This window comes from Mus caroli, unplaced genomic scaffold (genome assembly GCF_978045245.1).
Source record: "Mus caroli unplaced genomic scaffold, Mus_caroli_1 scaffold_6, whole genome shotgun sequence".
Lineage (NCBI taxonomy): Eukaryota > Metazoa > Chordata > Mammalia > Rodentia > Muridae > Mus > Mus caroli.
Window position 1 is genome coordinate 8,600,758 of NW_028227261.1, and position 21,523 is coordinate 8,622,280.

General features: G+C 38.7%; 1 protein-coding gene across 1 annotated transcript in view; it reads left to right on the forward strand.

Moving 5' to 3' along the window:
• The window catches only part of LOC110288391 (uncharacterized), a 125,033-nt gene that overhangs the window by 47,665 nt on the left and 55,845 nt on the right, over positions 1-21,523 (forward strand). The window contains exons 4-5 of the mRNA XM_085838604.1: positions 2,268-2,394; positions 3,936-5,600. Of these exons, the coding sequence (XP_085694730.1) occupies positions 2,268-2,394; positions 3,936-5,600 (1,792 nt within the window). The remainder of the gene's footprint in view (positions 1-2,267; positions 2,395-3,935; positions 5,601-21,523) is intronic.

The following is a 21,523-nucleotide window of genomic DNA, read 5'->3' on the forward strand; positions in this document are numbered from 1 at the left end:
AAAGTGCATTTCTGATATACATATGGTCAAATTCTGAAGAAAAAAGTTAAAATTAGAATACTGAAATTTTCAGTTAGGTTAATACAATGAGGAATAATTTATTAGATTTTAATGAATATTTAGTATAATTCTCCCTCAATTTAAAAACACAATTTGATCAAAAATTATCATACTTCATTGGAATGCATTGCCACATATGATATTTGCTTAAACATACATATCTAATCATTTTATAGTGAAAGACCATATGGTATTAGAGAAATTGTTATTAAGCATATTTATTTATGTCTTCACAGGAGCTAATTAAGAGTCAAATATGTGGCTCTGCAGTTAAGGTGTCTTCTTCTTGCAGTATTCAGATTCAGTTTTCTGTACCTGCCTGGAGACTTCTTTTCCTTCCAGAACTCTTTTTTTTTTTTTTCGAGAATATCTTTTACCATTGCTTGCGTTTCTCATGTGCACAGAGTTACATGCCAGCAAAAATAACATTCCATATGAAATTAAAGTCAATAAACATTATTTAAAAATTATAAATGATCTGGAAAGATTACATAGGACACAAGAAACATCCAGGAAAGAGAATGAGAGGAAATGTGTAGCCTGAATGAGTTTCAGGACAGCTGACCTCTCATATCAACATTTTATCAATTAGGAATGATCCCTATGTATGATAAAAATGTGTTGTATTCGTGGAACCCAGAGCTGGAGACTCTTATGTGTTCATTGTAATGTGGGAAAAGATTTATCCCATCAATGCTGTATTTCTGTATCAACTTTTATGAGGAGGCACCGTAATTGTGAAGGAATTTATGATACAGGAATACGTTGTTATCCAGCATCCCATCAACCAAGAAATCTGTTCCAGAAGGAAAGTGAATTGTATCAGATTCCACCATTTTTTAAAATATTTTATTTATTTATTATATGTAAGTGCACTGTAGCTGTCTTCAGACACTCCAGAAGAAGGCATCTGATTTCATTATGGATGGTTGTGAACCACCATGTGGTTAAATAATTTTAAAGCTCTCTAAAACTGTTTATTTCTATTTTATGGTTTTGAATACATTCTCATAAATAATTTCCAAAAGCATTTGATTTTCTGTGTCATATGGAAAGTTCAGTGTATGATGCCCTGATGTTGCAGTTCTAATGTGTTTAAAGAAAAAACTTAGTCATTTAGTCCATCCATTATTTCTGCATTTAGTATTCTGTCTGTTTCTTCTAGAACGTGTGTAGCATTGAACTTAGGCCTCAGATTGTCAAATGTTGCAATACAAATGTAAGACACAGCTACACATAAGACTAAGCTAGTGTCCATACTTGAACAAAGTGGACTTTGTAAAATTTGAAAGCATATTTTTTATCATAACTTTACTATCTTTAATGGGTCAGTGGGATTCTGTTTGATATCAACCCATATTTCATAAAGGTACATTACTGTATCTAGACATCAAAAGTACATGTTATATACTATAAATGTTTACTGCTTTTGAAATTACATCATGCATTCTCAGTAAAAAAGAAATATAAGGAAGTCTATTAGTAGTTTAGAAAGTTTCTTTGAATAAAGTCAAAGTTCATTTTTCTTCAATATATGTTGCTTACATTTGCCTGAATGTATGCCTATGTGCTATGTATTCTTTTCCTTTTTTTTTTTTTATTTAGAGAGACTTTCTAAATGTGAGCATTATAGTAAGTCATTCTATAGATTGACAGTGGAAGAGCAGCAATTCGTATCTTCAGACACATCTCAATCACACTTTCAGAAAACATTTATCCTTCAATATTTTCCTTCCTCATTTGCATCAAAAAAGGATATCTTTTTGTTGTTGTTCTTGTTTGTTGTTGTTGTTGTTGTTTTCAAGACAGAATTTCTCTGTGCAGCCCTGCCTGTCCTATCCTGGAACTCACTCTGTAGACCAGGCCTGAAACTCAGAAATCTGCCTGCCTCTGCTTCCCAAGTGCTGGGATTAAAGGCGTTCGCCACCATGCCCAGCAAAAAAGGATATCTTAATTACTTCTTTTTTTAAAGTAGAAAATTATTTGTTTTTTTGGTTTTTTTGTTTTTTTTTTTGTTTTTTTGAGACAGGGTTTCTCTGTATAGCCTGGCTGTCCTGGAACTCACTTTGTAGACCAGGCTGGCCTCGAACTCAGAAATCCGCCTGCCTCTGCCTCCCGAGTGCTGGGATTAAAGGCGTGCGCCACCACGCCCGGCAAAGTAGAAAATTATTTTTGTCCAGTATTAAGTAGGTAGTTTTCCATTCCAGGGTCCGTTAACCTTCAAGGACGTGGCCTTGGACTTCTCACTGGAGGAATGGGAATGTCTCAGTTTTGCTCAGAGGTCATTGTACATGGATGTGATGTTGGAGAATTACAACAATCTGTTGTTTGTGGGTAAGAATGAACTTCTTGTTGAATTCCTGTTTCTTTCTTTCTTTCTTTCTTTCTTTCTTTCTTTCTTTCTTTCTTTCTTTCAGTTTTCCTACTATGTGTTTATTTAAATTCTCTGAGATATCCAGAGACCCCTGAATGAGGGAAATTCTAGTTAAAATCATAACTTTTTCATTGTGTTTCCTTCACATATCTCTGCTTTCTTTGGAAAAGTAATCAGTGCTATATTCTCTGAGATCACTCCTTATCTCTTATCTAGCTTCAGTCAAGTTAAAAAAGCTCAAGTAAAAATTTAAATATCCAGAACAAGAAATTATATTTCTATACATATAATAGTTGCAATTGTAAAAATCTTACTATTGCTATAAAATGTTCCCTTATTTATGAATCTAAAAATATACAAGATTTCAAGTGGATATAGAGCTGTTGGTTTGGGCAATTTTTTTTATTTAACTTTTTGACATTTGATCTCTGTGTTTAGATCTGGGACAGCATAATCATTATCCTAGCATTTTAGATGTTGAAACAAATCTATTCAGTGATTTCCCTGACACTATTGGCTATATCATAAATTTATACCTGACCAAATTTATACCTGATTCAGTGTCACTCTGAATCGAACTGTAACCATAGAATTAGAGATCTATTGTTTAGAGTTCTACTTTCGGGAAATACTACAGATGGATCCTTTATTTGTCCCAGCTTATGCAAAGTACAATTTTGTTTTTTATTTATTGGTCTTTTATTTATCTACATGTCAAATGTTATGCCCCTTCTTCATTTCCTGTCTGGAAACTCTATATCCCACCCCTCCCTCTGGCTTTTATGATGATGCTCCCACCACAGATCCACTTACTTCCACCTCATGCCCCTAGGATACTCCTATGCTGGGATACTGAACCTTCACAGTACCAAGGGACTCCCCTCCTGTTGATGCCACATAAGGCAATCCTCTGCTATGTATAAAGGTGGAGCCATCTGTACTTCCATGTGTACACTTTGTTTGGTGATTTGACCCTTGGGAGCTTTGTGGGTCTTGATATTGATGTTACTCCTATACAGTTGCAAAGCCCTTCAGCTTCTTCAGGCCTTCCCTTAACTCCTTCATTGTGGTCCCCTTGCTCAGTCCAATGGTTGGCTGCAAGTATCTGCATCTCTTTGGTCCAGTCTCTTCAGCCTGGATGGCCTTCCCTTCAGCCTCTTTTCCATTCGTTGTCCCTCTTTTTCTTAAGACAGGAGCAATTCTGGGTTAATATATTTGAGGTGGGTATGATGTCTAATTTGAAAATAAAATTTAGCAGGCTATTATCATTTTCAATCACTTGATATAGATCATATTTGAGGTTCTTTGAGGACACATGTAATAATTCCAAAAAAAAAAAAAAAAAAAAAGGAAAGAGAGAGAAACCTCTCTTGAGAGTACGAATCCATAAGCTCACTGGTTATTGTGTCCCTTGTTCCTTATATAAGTAATTCATGTCGCCTCTAATTGCCCCATTTTGTTTTTGTTTTTTTTTGTTTTTTTGTTTTTTTTTTTTTTTCAGAAAATCATTGCCTACGTGGAAAGTATAGGAAGGTCTTGGATCAAGACAGCCAGTACATTGTCCATGAACACATGAATATTCAAGAGAAGTCTTCTAAATGGGACAAGCTTAGCAAGGTGATTCTTGAATCCCCCCAATGTACATCTTACAAAACTAATCACAGCTCTGATGCTCTTCAATTCTCGAACCAAAAAAGACTTAAGCCCAGGAACACTAAAGAAGTTTGCAAATACAATGACACTGTAAACAGTGTGAGTTTGTTTTCTACCATTAGTCTCAATCAAGGAATCCACATGCAGAAGAAAAAACACAACCGAAATGCAGACTCTGAGAAGGTTTTTGTTTCTAAACATAAAGTCAATGTGAAACAAAACAATACTGGAGTGAACCCTTACAAATGTAGTGAATTTGACAAATATCTTACCCAGAGAGAAAAATTACAAAGTCTGCAGAGAATTTATCATGGAAAGAAACCTTACAAAAGTAGTAAAAGTGACAAATGCTTTACCCATCAGATCCATCTTAGTATTCATCAGCGAATTCATACAAAAGAGAAAGTTTACAAATGTAGAGAATGTGACAAATGCTTTACCCACAAATCCCATCTTAATATTCATCAGAGAATTCATACAGGAGAGAAACCTTACAAATGTAGTGAATGTGACAAATGCTTTACCCGAAAATTCCATCTTAGTATTCATCAGAAAATTCATACAGGAGAGAAACCTTACAAGTGTAGTGAATGTGACAAATGCTTCACTCAAAAATCGCAACTTAATATTCATCAGAGAATTCATACAGGAGAGAACCCTTACAAATGCAGTGAATGTGACAAATGCTTTACCCACAAATCTAATCTTAATAATCATCAGAAAATTCATACAGGAGAGAAGAAACCTCACAAATGTAGTGAATGTGACAAATGTTTTAAACACAAATTCAGTTTTAGTATGCATCAGAGAATTCATACAGGAGAGAAACCTTACAAATGTAGTGAATGTGACAAATGCTTTACCCACAAATCTCATCTTAGCATTCATCAGAGAATTCATACAGGAGAAAAACCTCACAAATGCAGTGAATGTGACAAATGCTTTACCCACAAATCCCATCTTAATAGTCATCAGAGAATTCATACAGGAGAGAAACCTTACAAATGCAGTGAATGTGACAAATGCTTTACTAAAAACGTCAGTCTGAGAATTCATCAGAGAATTCATACAGGAGAGAACCCTTACAAATGCAGTGAATGTGACAAATGCTTTACCCACAAATCCAATCTTATTATTCATCAGAGAATTCATACAGGAGAGAAACCTTACAAATGTAGTGAATGTGACAAATGCTTTACCCACAAATCCCATCTTAATATTCATCAAAGAATTCATACAGGAGAGAAACCTTACAAATGCAGTGAATGTGACAAATGCTTTACCCGAAAATTCCATCTTAGTATTCATCAGAGAATTCATACAGGAGAGAACCCTTACAAATGCAGCGAATGTGACAAATGCTTTACCCAAAAATCCAATCTTAATATTCATCAGAGAATTCATACTGGAGAGAAACCTTATAAATGCAGTGAATGTGACAAATGCTTTACTGAAAAAGGCAGTCTGAGAATTCATCAGAGAATTCATACAGGAGAGAAACCTTACAAATGCAGTGAATGTGACAAATGCTTTACCCGAAAATTCCATCTTAGGATTCATCAGAAAATTCATACAGGAGAGAAACCTTACAAATAGTTTACATGTGACAAATACAATACTGACAATGTCAGTCTGAGAAATCATCAGTTACTTCATACAGTAGAGAATCTTTATAAATGAAGTGAACAAGACAATCCTTTACCAAGATATATCATCTTAAAATTCATTAGAGAATACTTAGAGAAGACAAACTTCAAATATATTGTAGGTATGAATCCTTTCCTTTTGGCCTATGTCCTAGAATGTAACAGTGAATACTTACAGGCTAGAAACTTAACGCATGCATTGTATGAAGAAATATCTTTGACTTCATTTCAGGTCAGAGAAAACATCTAAGAACTTTTTAAGGGAAAGTATTTCTGTTGGGGAAAATGTGGCATATGTTTTATTCACGGTGTATTCTTGACAACACTTGAGGCTCCACACTAGAGAATTAGTATGATTATGAAAATCTTGTGAAAATTTTCATGCAATGTTCAAATCTTGGGTAATGTCAACTATTTATGCTGGAGGACCTCTGTACATGTGAAAATGTAGAAAGCCTTTCATGACAACGTTTACTTGTTCACCCTCAAATGTTACAACATGAAGAAAAGCGGGGAAATCAGAAGATCGTATTGTGTAACACATTGAGAAAGAAATAATCCATTTGAAAGAAAACTTATTAAGGTCTTTAATACAATTCTCACAATATCTTATAAAACTGGTAACATTCTGTATATTTAATTCACATGAGCTAATTCAGAAAAATTTTACTTAAAAGAGTATCTGGCAAACTGAGCCACCCAGAAAGCATATTCTTTTTCCTATAAGTATGCTTACAGATGTTAAGTGTGCTTCGAGTATCCAGTAATCATAGTTCTTCTCAATTGCTTGTTTCACATTATAGGATAACAACTGAGTATGAGTCTCTTGTGATCTGATCAGCCACTTCTTTCCTGTTGTCCTGTAACTAATTCCAATAAAGCTGAAAGATTCAACAAGTTTGCTTTGGTTGTTTTCAATTTGCACTTGGGATACTCAGATAAATATATGTTGCATCTTCCCAGAAATGCCTCACATAAAACATACACGGAAGTCATAAATATTTTTGCAAGGCTGTATCATAAAGTTAATAGTTATTTTCAAGTGATAGATAACAATCCCTTTGGGGTGTAAAGACCCTTTCACAGTGGTTGCTTAAAAGCATAGGAAAACATATTTCCAATTGTCTTAAAACTGAGAAATCATTCATTGAACTGCAGGGTAGTCTGCCCACCTAAGAATAATTTGAATTCAATGTCAGTGTTTAGCATTACAAAAGTTAGAAACACTGTTTTACATATGGTGATTTGTGTTAATTAAAATAGGGAAGATTCAGTTCAATGTTCCAGGCAAGTATTACTAGGTTAAGATAAAAAGACTCAAGAAAGCAAATATGTAGAAGCTTTCAGAGCCTCAGCAGTAAGTCTGCTCTCTCTTGAATTCAAGCATGAGAGAAAAATCTACAAAAATAAATGAAAACATGGCTTCATAGATTTCAAGGATAGCTAGCCAGACTTTGCTGTGTCTCTGCATGGTTCAGAAGTCATTAATACCCATTTATTGAACAAAAGTCTTAAACTCTCAGAAAAATGCTGCCCATTGACACATATTATAAAACATTTTGGTGTCTGGTCCTGTTGTTACTTAATACTCCACTCTACCATAAGGAATGAAATAGATTTCCATTCTTTTTTAAATCATCTACAGAATGTTAATATTTTGCACATCTCAGAATATACATTCTGAACAAAACCTCAACAACTCACTATTAGGGTATTATCTTCATCTTAATTTCATGTATGAGTTCATTCATACAAATATCATGAATCTGTAAATCTCAGAGAAAAATCCTTTTTAGAGTAGATGAGGTGCATACTCATGCACAGTTTAGAAATCCAACCATCCTGGAAATACATTGGGAAGTACTGGGAAAAGTACTTTTACTCCAAGTTCAAGTATATTAGAATATTTATCCTAAATTCAGGAAGTCTCAGAAAATTAGGATCTAAGAAAAAACATTAAATGCTACAATGAACAAATCCATATCACTACATGTATTTTCCTTGATTTAAAAAAAAAAAACAAGGAAATTGTTCAACTTGTGTAAAAGTACTGAATGATAACATTTCATTGGTCTCAATACTGGAATTTGATGAAACAGGATTTCCTCATTAGTAGAATCTAAGTATGAGTAGAAGCAGTAGTGGCCCTTGATTTCAAATGATCCTAGGTAGATTCTTCCAATTGCTCCATCAGGGATGTTGAAACTCACACACCAGCCATATGAAAATTATGGGGCTTGAGTAGCTTTTATCAGTCTGGAAATTGCAACCAGCTAGACAGTCTCTCTTGATTCTCATTGCACATGATCAGTGGATTTATGTCTCACTTCTTAATGACTTAGAGATCATTAACTAAATCTGAAGTGACTTCCAGGTTCATGGAAACATTTCTAGAAGTGCATAAACATTAATACACACACTACTTGTCTGTGGTACAGCAAGCATATGGTGATGGTTGACAAAATAGGTCCAGGTAGACTGACTGACTGAGTTTTGTGGAAGACAACATGTGTAGATTTAGAAAGATGCAAGTCATAGGCTCAGGAAAATTACCATATCATGTTTGAAGAACATGGAGACTGAAGATCAGTGGATTTGGAACATTATCTATTTGTGGAAGAGCATTGTAAGATACGTAATAAGAGCCACACTATAGGAGTCTGATGGGCATTTTTAGAAGACCTTCCAGTGGCTAGATTTTAAGGAACCCACTAGGTCTATGTCAGTACCTTGCAGGGAAAGGAAACTTCTCTTCGGCTTCAGGACAACTGATGGAACATTCTGGGGATGGGAAACACATGGAGCAGGTGGAAAGTGATATTCCTTGGTTGTAATTGATTTTGTTACAGGAGAACTCAGAAGAGGAACTGAGGGCCTGAAGGAAGAGTGGGATCAGCAGCCCATCCTTGTCAGTAGGAATCTGGAGCTGCATGGTGTGGAACTAGGACTAGAGAATACTGCCTTGGGTCTCACAGCCATGTAAAAATTCCCTTCCTCTGCAGTTGTCCCCAAGTTAAGCCTTGTGGAAATTTTCAGTAACCAGAGCAGTGGCAGGAACTGCAAACCAGAAGACTTGGACACTCCAAGGTCACAGAATCTGCTAGGCTAGTGGACAGACAGGCACTGGACCATTATTGAAACCCATTACTCTACTGCTCATAATAACACTGATCCTCAAATTCTAGTGTGCATTTCATAACTGTGTTGTTAAATTGCTGACTATGTAAATGTAACTAATCCTGATTTTTTTTTATTCATTTTATTGTTGCCTGATACTTACATAATAATTTCTGATAGAATGGTCTTGTCGGTTGCAAACATGATTATATTTTTCTGGTGGCAGGTAAAGCTGGTACAATTCACATCCATCCATGTTTTTTTTTTTTTTTTTTTGGTTTTTCGAGACAGGGTTTCTCTTTATATCTCTGGCTGTCCTGGAGCTCACTTTGTAGACCAGGCTGGCCTCAAACTCAGAAATCCACCTGCCTCTGCCTCCCGAGTGCTGGGATCAAAGCCGTGTGCCACCACGCCTGGCTCATCCATGGTTTTTAACGCTGCTATTTAATCACTGTGCTAGTCAAGATCTTTTCCATTGGAGATTATACATCCACTGGAAGGTTTAAATATTAGTCCCATAAGGATCCCTGGAGTTTTCATTGAATCTTAAGCAATATTTTAGCAATTTTTTAAAAGTGAGCTGTCTTTATGTTTATCATTATATAAACAATTATTTTATTTTTTTTTCCAATTTTTATTAGGTATGTTCTTCATTTACATTTCAAATGCTATCCTGAAAGTCCCCTATACCCTCTCTCCCCACCCCCCCTGCTCCCCTATCCACACACTCCCACTTCTTGATCTTGGTGTTCTGCTGTACTGGGGCATATAAAGTTTGCCTCTCTTCCCAATGATGGCCAACTAGACCATCTTCTGATACATATGCAGCTAGAGACACAGCTCTGGGGGTAGTGTTTCGTTCATATTGTTGTTCCACCTATAGGGTTGCAGACCCCTTCAGCTCCTTGGGTACTTTCTCTAGCGCCTACGTTGGGGGCCCTGTGTTCCATCCAATAGCTGACTATGAGCATCCACTTCTGTGTTTCCAGGCACCGACATAGCCTCACAGGAGAGAGCTATATCAGGGTCCTTTCAGCAAAATCTTGCTAGTGTGTGCAATAGTTTGTGTTTGGTGGCTGATTATGGGATGGATCCCCAGGTGCGGCAGTCTCTTGATGGTCCATCCTTTCATCTCAGCACCAAACTTTGTCTCTGTATCTCCTTCCATGGGTGTTTTGTTCCCAATTCCAAGAAGGGGAGAAGTGTCTACACTTTGGTCTTCGTTCTTGAGTTTCATGTGTTTTGTAAATTGTATCTTGGATATTCTAAGTTTTTGGGCTAATATCCACTTATCAGTGAGTACATATCATGTTAGTTCTTTTGTGATTGGGTTACCTCACTAAGGATGATACCCTCCAGATACATCCATTAGCCTAGGAATTTCATAAATTCATTGTTTTTGATAGCTGAGAAGTACTCCATTGTGTAAAAGTACCACATTTTCTGTATCCATTCCTCTGTTGAGGTACATCTGGGTTCTTTCCAATTTCTGACTATTATAAATAAGGCTGCTATGAACGTAGTGGAGCATGTGTCCTTATTACCAGTTAGAATGTCTTCTGGATATATATATGCCCAGGAGTGGTATTGCTGGATCCTCCGGTAGTACCATGTCCACTTTTCTGAGGAACCTCCAGACTGATTTCCAGAATGGTTGTACAAGCTTGTAATCCCACCAACAATGGAGGAGTGTTCCTCTTTCTCCACATCCTCATCAGCATCTGCTGTCACCTGAATTTTTGATCTTACCCATTCTGACTGGTGTGAGGTAGAATCTCAGGGTTGTTTTGTTTTTTTTTTTTGCTTTGCTTTCTAGACAGGCTTTCTCTGTAGCCCTGGCTGTCCTGGAACTCACTCTGTAGACCAGGCTGGCCTTGAACTCAGAAATCTGCCTGCCTCTGCCTCCCAAGTGCTGGGATTAAAGGCGTGTGCCACCACTCAGGGATGCTCAGCGTCATTTGATTTGCATTCCGCTGATGATTAAGAATGGTGAGCATTGTTTTAGGTGATTCTCAGCCATTTGATATTCCTCAGTTGAGAATTTTTTGTTTAGTTCTGTGCCCCATATTTGAATGAGGTTATTTGATTTTCTGGAGTCCACCTTCCTGAGTTCTTTATATATATTGGATATTAGTCCCCTATCTGAATTACGGTTGGTAAAGATCCTTTCCCAGTCTGTTGGTGGCCTTTTTGTCAAGACATTGACAGTGTCTTTTGCCTTACAGAAGCTTTGCAATTTTACGATGTCCCGTTTGTCAATTCTTGATCTTACAGCACAAGCCATTGCTGTTCAATTCAGGAATTTTCCCCCGTGCTCATATTTTCGAGGCTTTTCCTAAACATAATAAAAGCAATCTACAGCAAACCAGTAACCAACATCAAAGTAAATGGAGAGAAGCTGGAAGCAATCCCATTAAAATCAGGGACTAGACAAGGCTGTCCACTCTCTCCCTACCTATTCAGTATAGTACTTGTCCCATTCAGAGCAATTAGACAACAAAAGGAGGTCAAGGGGATACAATTTGGAAGGAAGACGTCAAAGTTTCACTATTTACAGATGATATGATAGTATATATAAGTGACCCTAAACATTCCACCAGAGAATTCCAGACCTTATAAACCGCTTCAGTGAAGTAGCTGGATATAAAATTAACTCAAAGAAATCAATGGCCTTTCTCTACACAAAGGATAAACAGACTGAGATAGAAATTAAGGAAACAATACCCTTCACAATAGTCACAAATAATAGAAAATACCTTGGTGTGACTCTAAGGAAGTGAAAGATCTGTATGATCAGAACTTCAAGTCCCTTAAGAAAGAAACCAAAGAAGATCTCAGAAGTTGGAAAGATCTCCCATGCTCATGGATTGGCAGGATCAATGTAGTAAAAATGGCTGTCTTGCTGAAAGCAATCAGAGTCAATGCAATCCCCAGCAAAATTCTGACTCAATTCGTCAACGAATTAGAAATGGCAATTTGCAAATTCATCTGGAATAACAAAAAACCTAGCATAGCAAAAACTCTTCTAAATGATAAAAGAATCTCTGATGGAATCACCATGCCTGACCTAAAGCTGTACTACAGAGCAAGAGGAAAGAGTCATGAGGACAGTCGACAGCCTTTTCTTGTGATAGAGAATTCTTTCTTGAAAACTTTGCGGTTAAAATGGTGTTTTTTTTAAAAAATGAAATTCCGAAGCCCTTAGTACACTTCCTATCAATAACTGGTCAATTTCATTATTACCCTGTGCCAGAGAGCTTGGCAAACCTGTATGGGTTCTTATATGTCTTATATATAGTCAATTACTCTTATTTCTGATTATTTGAATAAATAGTGAAGTAGTTGAATAAATAGTGAAGTCAATTCAGAATCATCCTAAATAAGATCAGCAGTCTCTATTTGTAAAACAACACTTTCTGTATATTGAGAGTTAGCTACTATATTAAGACTCTTGACAATCTGAGAACATCATGAGTATTGCACATAATTAAGATTTTTTTAACTCATTTCTAGGGACTGTCAGCCACCTTACTTAAATCTTCTGCCTTTCCTGATTTATTAGCCTCAGTGTAAAATGTAGCGGCTCCAGATATTGGAATTCCCTTTAGTATATGAGGGAAAATCCATGTAGTTCATTTTATGAACTGAAGTCACTTGCTTTTAGGCTATCTGTTTTTATCCAAGAAATTACTGCAAGCTTGTTTATCAACATTCACGTTGTGTCCATAGTGAGTCAATCTCTGCATTAATAAATGGTATCACGATTTCAGCTGGATCCATTCCAACTAATTCTTGAAGTCTCTTTTTTCCTTTTAGTAACAATTCAGAGACCATATCCATGTAGGTTTTTAATTTCTTACCCTGTTTATGTGCTAAAAATATCCACTCTAATATACAATTTTCCCTCTAAATGAGAATTCCTGTAGGGGAATGAGTAGAAGGTAAGATTAAGATGCAGGCCATTGTGGAACAATACAAACTAGTTGTATATCCTGCAATTTCCTTTCTACCAAAGCTAAGTCTTTCTCAGCTGTTTCTGGTAATTTCCTCAGACTATTTATATATTTATCACCCTCTATCTTTTGAAATAAATTGCTTAGCACTTCAGTGGCCAAGCCAATTGTAGACCACAGCCAGTTAGTATCTCCTAATAATTTCTGAAAATCATTAAGAGTCTTTAATTTGTCTTTCCTGATTTGCAACTTTTGTGGCTTAACCTTTTGCAGACTTATTCTATACCCTCGATAATTAATAGAGTCCACTCTTTATATTTTTTCAGGCGCGATTTGCAATCCCCAGCAAGGCAAGATTTTTTTTCAACTTCATCAAACATTCTTTCTAGGGTATTTATATCTGAATCAGCCAATAGAATATCATCTATATAATGACAGATAATGGATTGGGGAAATTGTTTGCAAATCATCAATAATGGCTGTTGTACAAAATATTGACACATGTAGGGCTATTTAACATTCCTTGTGGCAGGATATTTCAGTGATACCCTTTTATTGGGCAAGCCTCTATTGAAGGTAGGTATTGAGAAAGCAAACTTTTTCTTTTCACATTCATGTAGAGGAATTGTGTAAAAGCAATCGTATAGATTAATCACTATTATAGGCCATTCCTTCAGCAACAAAGGTGGCAATGGGATTCCAGGCTGCAAGGAACTCATTGGCTAAATAATCTTTGTAATTGCTCTGAGATCTCTCAACAACCTCCATTTTACATATTTTTTTAATGACAAGTACGGGAGAATTCCAAGGACTGGTGGACTCCTCTATAGGCTGAGTGTCCTAGACTAGTTGTTCTATTGCCTGTTTGTTTTCTCTTGTCATACATCATTGATCAATCCAAGTGGGTGGGTCAGTCAATCACCTTAGTGGTAAGGCTGTTGTTGTCTTATCAGTGGCTGCTTCATGTAGAGCTAAATTGTTAGCCTCTGCTGTATCTTGTTTATGGATAGCCTAGATAGTCTCTAAATGCCTTTGATAACATTCCTTAGCTAATTTTTTTTATCTGCCAGCATGGCTAGAGACCCCGATGTTGGATCAGGCTGGGATGGGAGTATACAATTTTGCCCAGTACCTGCATTAAAGGAGTCTGCTTTTACCACTTGCCTGACTTCCAGAGTCCGTGTCTTTGATTCTGCACCTTTTTCCCCTCCATCCCAAGGGTCTCTGTTGGGGTCACAACCAACAATTACACAACTCAAATGTGCAGTTTTAAATTTTTGTTGTGAAGTAGCCTTTTAACTAAAGATTTTGAGAAGTTTAATCGAGAAAAAAATCAAAGCCGTTGCCTTGGGGAACAACAGACTGTCATCAAGGTAACCTATGTGAAGACAGCACGTCAGAGAAACATTTTCTACAAGGCTGAAGATGCAACTGTGCCCAGGTCTCATTACATGTTGCCAGAGAGAAATCACTTTATACACAAGCATAAAATGAATCAAGAAAATTTGCTTTAGGGACTGTGTGCATTCATGACAGGCTAATTATCAGACTATACAGTCTAGCATACATTTGAATTCACCATATGCTGCCAGCCTTAAGTTTCTTTTTTTCTTTTTTTTTTTTGTCTCTTTTTTTTTTTTTAAAGATTTATTTATTATATGTAAGTACACTGTAGCTGACTTCAGACACTCCAGAAGAGGGCGCCAGATCTCATTGCGGATGGTTGTGAGCCACCATGTGGTTGCTGGGATTTGAACTCTGGACCTTCGGAAGAGCAGTCGGGTGCTCTTACCCACTGAGCCATCTCACCAGCCCCTTAAGTTTCTTTTAGGTTGAGTTCCCAGATTATGCTTTGAACAATTTAAATATGGACTGGAGACTGAAAATCTAGGCATTTAGGCAGATGGATGATTTACATAGTATAGACATTGTGAGAGTCATTTCTTACATAACCATTTTCCTAACAAAACCCACAAAGGTATCAGTATATAATTTTCATTTGCACATAAGTTTTATTATTCAAACTGCTTTGTTTTCCTCCATGTTGGTATGAAAATATGTTTGGAAAAAAGACAATATTTTGGTGTAGTTCCTAACCATTTTTGAACATGTGATAGAAGACTCAGTGTGAAATGTCTGTAGGGTGCAATTCTAACAACATGACCTTGATCATCATGTAAAAACTGTCTATATTTCCTCCCTTGAATATTTTGTTCCCCCTTCTAGGAAGGACTGAAGCATCCACACTTTGATCTTCCTTCTTCTTGAGCTTTATCTGCACTGTGAATTATATTTTGGGTATTCTTAGCTGTGGAACAGAGACTGACAGAAAAGCCATCTAGAGACTGCCCCACCTTGGGATTCATCCCATATACAGACATCAAACATAGATACTAATGTGGATGCCAAGAAGTGCTTGCTGACAGGAGCCTGCTATAGATGTTTGCTGAGAGGCTCTGCCAGAGCCTGGCAAATACAGAGGTGGATGCTTGCAGTCAACCATTGGACTGAGCTTGGGTTCCCGATGGAGGAGCAAGAGACAAGACTCAAGGAGCTGAAGGTATTTGCAACCTTTAGGAAGAAAAACAATATCAACCAACCAGACCCCCCCCCCCCCAGAGCTTACAGGGACTAAACCACCAACCAAAGGGTACACATGGAAGGATCCAAGGCTCCATCCACCTATGTAGCAGAGGATGGCCTTATTGGGCATCAGTGGGAGGAGAGGCCCTTGGTCCTGTTAAGTCTCCATGCCCGAGTGGAGGGGAATGCCAGGGTGGCGAGGCAGGAGTAGGTTGTGTGTGGGAGCACCTGTACAGAAAAGCACAGGGAGGGAGGATGGGATAGGGGGCTTCCAGAGGGGAAAGCCAGGAAAGGGGATTACATGAAATATAAATAAATAAAATATCAGCATCAACCAACTTTAGCCACTGTGAAAACTCTCTGGCATTCATTTGCGGCTCTGAGAATGAAACAACTATTTAGTCTTAAGTATGAACTAATACACTTGAGAAAAATACATTTGAAGAATAAAAATATAATTGAAGCATAAAAAAAATCTTCAAAGTAGATTCCACAAAGTTGTGTTCCAATTTGCACATATCTGTCCTGGCCTAAATCCTTGTAAACACACACACACACACACACACACACACACACACACACACACACACATTTGTTCTTGTAACAGATTCCAAGCAACAAAGCTTCAAGTCACAAAATGTCCTGCGCTATTGTTTTTCACCCACGAAAAACATGCACGAAACAAAAGACCTTTCCATAGTTAACCTTTATTTCATAATGATGAGGTAGACAAAAAAGGCTCAGAAACGTGTGTGGCTTAAATACCCCATGGTGTGACGTGTCTAAATACCACTGGCAGTTTTATCCAAGATCTCATATGCCCCGGGGATGAGCTAGTGACTTTGGCGGGCTTTTGCTCCCTGCACATTCACACAACATAGCTTGATCAAAACAAATAGATCGGTTTGGCACAATGGAGGTTTAGCACCATCTAGTGACAGCAAATGATATCACGGCTTCCCACATCTCCCCCTTTTAGTTTTATTAAAACAAGGCTGGTCTAGGCCTCTGCAGTTACGTCCATCTGCTGTGGCTCCTTGTTTTAGGTCGTTCCTCTAATATCACAGCCTTACCTGTCATAGGGAAACCTTATCGCCACCGGGCCCTGTGTCTTAGGTTGGTCTGTGCATGAGGAAAGTTGCCCGTCTTTGGATACCACAGTACTGTGTGACTGTAACTGCTAAATGACCTAGGGCGATCTCTACAAAAGAGGCCAGCCAAAAATGAATTAGTGGAGAAATCATGCTCATCCCATCTCGTGCAATGAGGAGACCTCAGCGATGTATAATGGCTGATCAATGATCATTGAGTCTCTCTCATTCCAGTGGAATGGTTCCGCCGATCCGTGGAATGTAAGAGCAGAGAACTCAGATGCCAATCAAGTCCTGAGCATGGATAGCCAAATTTCAGGGGAGGTGCCTTGCTCTATGGCAGCAAGTGCTTGAGCAATTACCACCTTGTCACGTCTCTGTTGAGATCTGAGTTTGCAAACCAGCCATAGTATAAACACTAATCCACAACACAGGGCTGCGCCAAACAGGCCCACTCCCACCCATTCCTTAAAATATGAGAATGCAGAGGACATCCAGGAAGTAAGTCCTTTGAATCCATTAATCAACGATGGGTCCACACCCGTGGAATTAATCACCATCACTGCTACACATAGCGCCTCAAGCTTTTCATCAAATCCTTCGGACCAGTTACCTGTAAGAAACAAAGACAATTCTTTAGATAGATTAGCTGCATGCGTCCAATTTTCATATTGGACACTAGTAATACATAAGGCTCCTGATTTCTTATCACAGCCAAGCTGGGCCAATTGTAGCAGAATTTCCAGCCTCTCCTCCACCAGATCAATGTGCTGGTTCACTATCATTAGCCCACCTTTTAATTGGGCACTGAGCACTGAATGTTGATCAATCGCATCTGCCACAGAGGAGGACAACTGCTCGATAGTCGTGCTTGACTGGACTGATGTTGCCATAGCAAATCCAGCAGCCGTAGCTGCCGCTGCACTGGCAGCCATTGCCACCACAACGGCTGCAGTGATACCAAAGTCTCGCTTTTGCCTGAGCAAAGATACGGTGGAAGGGGTCTCCATGGGGACAGGAATCCATCGTGGAATCTTGGCAAGCATCGCATGGCTGGCCCAATCAAGGTTCCAGCATTGTGACATCCAGCAGGTTTCATTAGTACAGGATTCAAAGGAACCGTTAGAAAGAATAAACAAGAAAGGGGTGTACACACAAACTGGAGTAGGTGAATTACTAGTCTGATTTTCCAGGGTCTTATTAAATCCAGTGATTTCAGTAGTAGAATTTTGATAAGTGGTTCTATCAGGTAACTGAACTAGATGATACTGAGCGAATTTTGAAACACCATTAAAAATCGCTTTTCCAGCAGCTCCTCCTTGGAGGAAAACCAAGGGATTAAGATCTGTACAGCTACCATTAATAAAGTACCCATTTATGAATAGGATGCATTCTAAAATCCTGTAGGAAGAGTCCTCTTTTCATAGTGTATATCGCCCCTGGATCTACCAACATATTGAGAGAAAAGGTAAAAGTCTTTCCCTGATCAGCCCAACGAGTGATGGAGGATTGACAATCAGACCAAGGCAGGATCAGCCCTTCATCTTCCAAGCTACAATGAGGGGCTATTTTTGGTTGGTGGGGACATTCTTTGTCTGAAAAGTTAGGTGGTAGAAATGTACCATTAACCCAAATTGCCTCCTGCCAGAAGGTCCGATTTGTAAAGGTTATATCTGCGTTGGAAATATCTTTGGTTGTGCTCACCCAACCTCCTCGGTGCTTATTAAACCTCCCCAAAGCTTGGCTGGTGAGTCTGATACAATCTCCCAATTCATTAATTTGGAAACAGAGAGAACCTCGTTCCCTTAGAGAGCGTTTTTCCCCCAGTGGTGCCCAGATAGGATCATATGGTAGGTATGGCAGGCCTAAAGTTTTATTGGTCGTAAAAACCTTGGGGAAAACAGCTGTATTATGACGGACAGGCATGGGCTTAGGGAAGGCATACAGGATTGCCCATCTATACTCTCCAAATATACTAGGAACCCAAATCCACAGAGGCAGCATGAGGGCTAGAGGTAGTTTCCAAGGGATTCACCGGGGAGTCATTTTCAGGTGTCAGAATTCTTCGTGTCAGTCGTTCCGGTAGCCAGAATGGGTTGTCTTCTTCCTGCAGGAAAACACAAACAGCTCCCCTGGATCTTATTAATATAGGATCCGGGCCTTTCCAGAGACCAGTCAAAATATCTTTCCATTTTACCATCTCTTTTGGCCTGTCAGGCTCTGAACAGTGACGTTCGGCCACAGTATGGCCTTGGGCATCAAGATTTAAAAAATTAAGAGTGAAGAGTGCCATAGAAACAGCTACTCTTGGTACTGGGGGTAGAGCCTCCTCAACTCCCCCCTTTTGTTTAATTAAGTAGGACTTGAGAGTGCGATGGGCACGTTCTAAAATGCCCTGCCCTTGAGGATTATACGAGTCACCTCCATCTGGCAACAGAACTGTTGAAATTTTTGAGAGGTATAAGCTGATCCATTGTCTGTTTGGGTTTTCCCCAAGCACTCCATGCCTCGAGGCAATGTTGGATTACATTCGAGGCCTTTTCTCCTGTTAGAGGTGTAGCAAACATGATGCCAGAGCATGTATCAATGGAAACACGTAAATACTGAAGTCTTCCAAAGGATGAGATGTGAGTAACATCTATTTGCCAGACCTGTAAAGGCCTTATGCCATGTGGGTTTATTCCCACATGAAGAACAGGTAAGAATTCACAGCAATTCTGGCATTGAGTAACAATTTCTCTAGCTTCTTTTCTAGTTAATGCAAAGCGGCGATGTAAAGTTTCAGCCGTCACATGAAAGAGCTTATGAAATTATTTTGCAGCTTTTGCCTGGGAAGACAGAGCAACAGCCATAACCTTAGTGGCTTTGTCTGCCAAATCATTTCCCAGAGACATAGGGCCAGGGAGGCCCGAATGTGCCCTGACATGAGTAATATAAACAGGGAATCTTCTATTTAATAAGACAAATTGTATTTGTTGAAAAATGTTGGCAACTCTGCTGGAGGGTTTTATTACCCCAGCTGTCTCAAGAATGTTAACTGTGTTAACTACGTAGGAAGAATCTGATACAATGTTAAGCGGCCCTGGGAATGCCTTAAGAACCTCCAGTACCACTAAACACTCCACAACTTGAGGTGAGGTTTCATTATATTGCTTAGATACTATCTCATTATTGACCACATAAGCACCTATACCGGTTTTTGATCCATCAGTGTACACCACAATCCCATCTGTAAGCGGGTCCTTAGCTGTTACTTGTGGAAACACTATAGCCTGATTCAGGGCAAACTGTAAAATTGGATGTTTTGGATAATGATTGTCAATCTGTCCTGAAAAGGAGGTGACTAAAACTGCCCAATCATCAGATGTAGCTGCCAAGGTCTGAACTTGTGCAGCGGTATAAGGCACAATCAAGGAATTAGGGTCTTGTCCGAAATAAGTAATAGCTGCTTTTATTCCTCGAAGCGCAAGTTGTGCAACTGCATTAGGATACCAATCTATTATTTTAGCAGGAGATGCATTTGGATGAACCCATAATAAAGGTCCATTTTGCCACAAGACTGCGGTTGGCAACTGGGCTGTCTTAAAGACACACAAAGCCGGGCGTGGTGGCGCACGCCTTTAGTCCCAGCACTCGGGAGGCAGAGGCAGGCTGATTTCTTAGTTCGAGGCCAGCCTGGTCTACAAAGTGAGTGCCAGGACAGCCAGGGCTACACAGAGAAACCCTGTCTCGAAAAAAAAAGAAAAAAAGAAAAAAACAAAACCAAAAAAAAAAAACCAAAAAAAAAAAAAAAGACACACAAATCAAAAGGTTGTGACTCATCAATGTGCTGTAGTTGAGCCTTTTGCAAAGCTTTTTCTACTGTCTGCAAGGCCTGATTGGCAGCAGGAGTAAGGGCCCTAGGGGAGGAGATATGAGAATCCCCTTCCAAAATATCAAATAAAGGTTTTAACTCAGCAGAGGAAATCTTCAAAAATGGTCTCAGCCAATTTATATCTCCCAATAATTTTTGGAAATCATTTAAGGTGTGTAAATAATCTCTGTGAATCTCTAATTTTTGAGGAACAATTTTGTCAGGATAAATGAGTGACCCTAAGAAGGCTCCTCTTCAAGCAACTTGCACCTTTTCGGTGGCCACCTGCAGTCCCCATTGCCCTAACGTTTTTATTAATATAGGGTATGCTTCTTGCAATAACTGTAAATTTTTATGACAAATTAGAATGTCATCCATATAAATTATTACAAGTAACGATGGGAAATGATTTCTAACTGACTTAAGTGCCAATTGCACATACAGTTGACACATAGTGGGGCTATTTGCCATCCCCTGAGGTAGGACCTTCCATTGGTATCTATGATCAGGCTCTAAATGATTAATGGCTGGGATGGTAAATGCAAATCTTTGCCTATCTTGAGGGCATAAAGGTATAGAGAAAAAAACAATCTTTAATATCTATAATTATAATTTCCCAATTTTTAGGTAGGGTGGAGAGCAATGGAAGCCCTCGTTGAACTGACCCAAACAAGCGCATTTGTGCATTAATTGCTCTAAGATCATGTAATAAGCGCCATTTGCCAGATTTTTTTCTTAATTACGAAAATAGGTGTATTCCAGGGTGAGGTAGAGGGCTCTAAATGACCTAAGCGTAGCTGTTCAGAGACCAGTTTTGTGGCTGCTTCTAGTTTTTCAGAGAGAGAGGCCATTGAGGAACCCATACAACTTCCTCCGTAAGCCATGGTATGGGCATAGACCCCCCAACGGCCCCTAGAAAAAACCCAAGCCTTGTCTCCCATTATTACCTTCTTGAGGAATAGGTTCAAGCCTACCCTGCTCTCCTTTCCCTAATCCCTTTTCCTCTTTATAGCCCATTTTCTTCATCATTTGAACAGCTTGCGGTGAGTATTCATTAGTCAAGGTCATTCCTATTGCCTGTAAGATGTCTCTCCCCCAAAGATTAACTGGGAGTGGTAAGACATAGGGAGTGAATCGTCCTGTTTGACCTTCAGGTGCCTGCCAGCTCAAGGAACGGCAGCTGATAGTGGGGC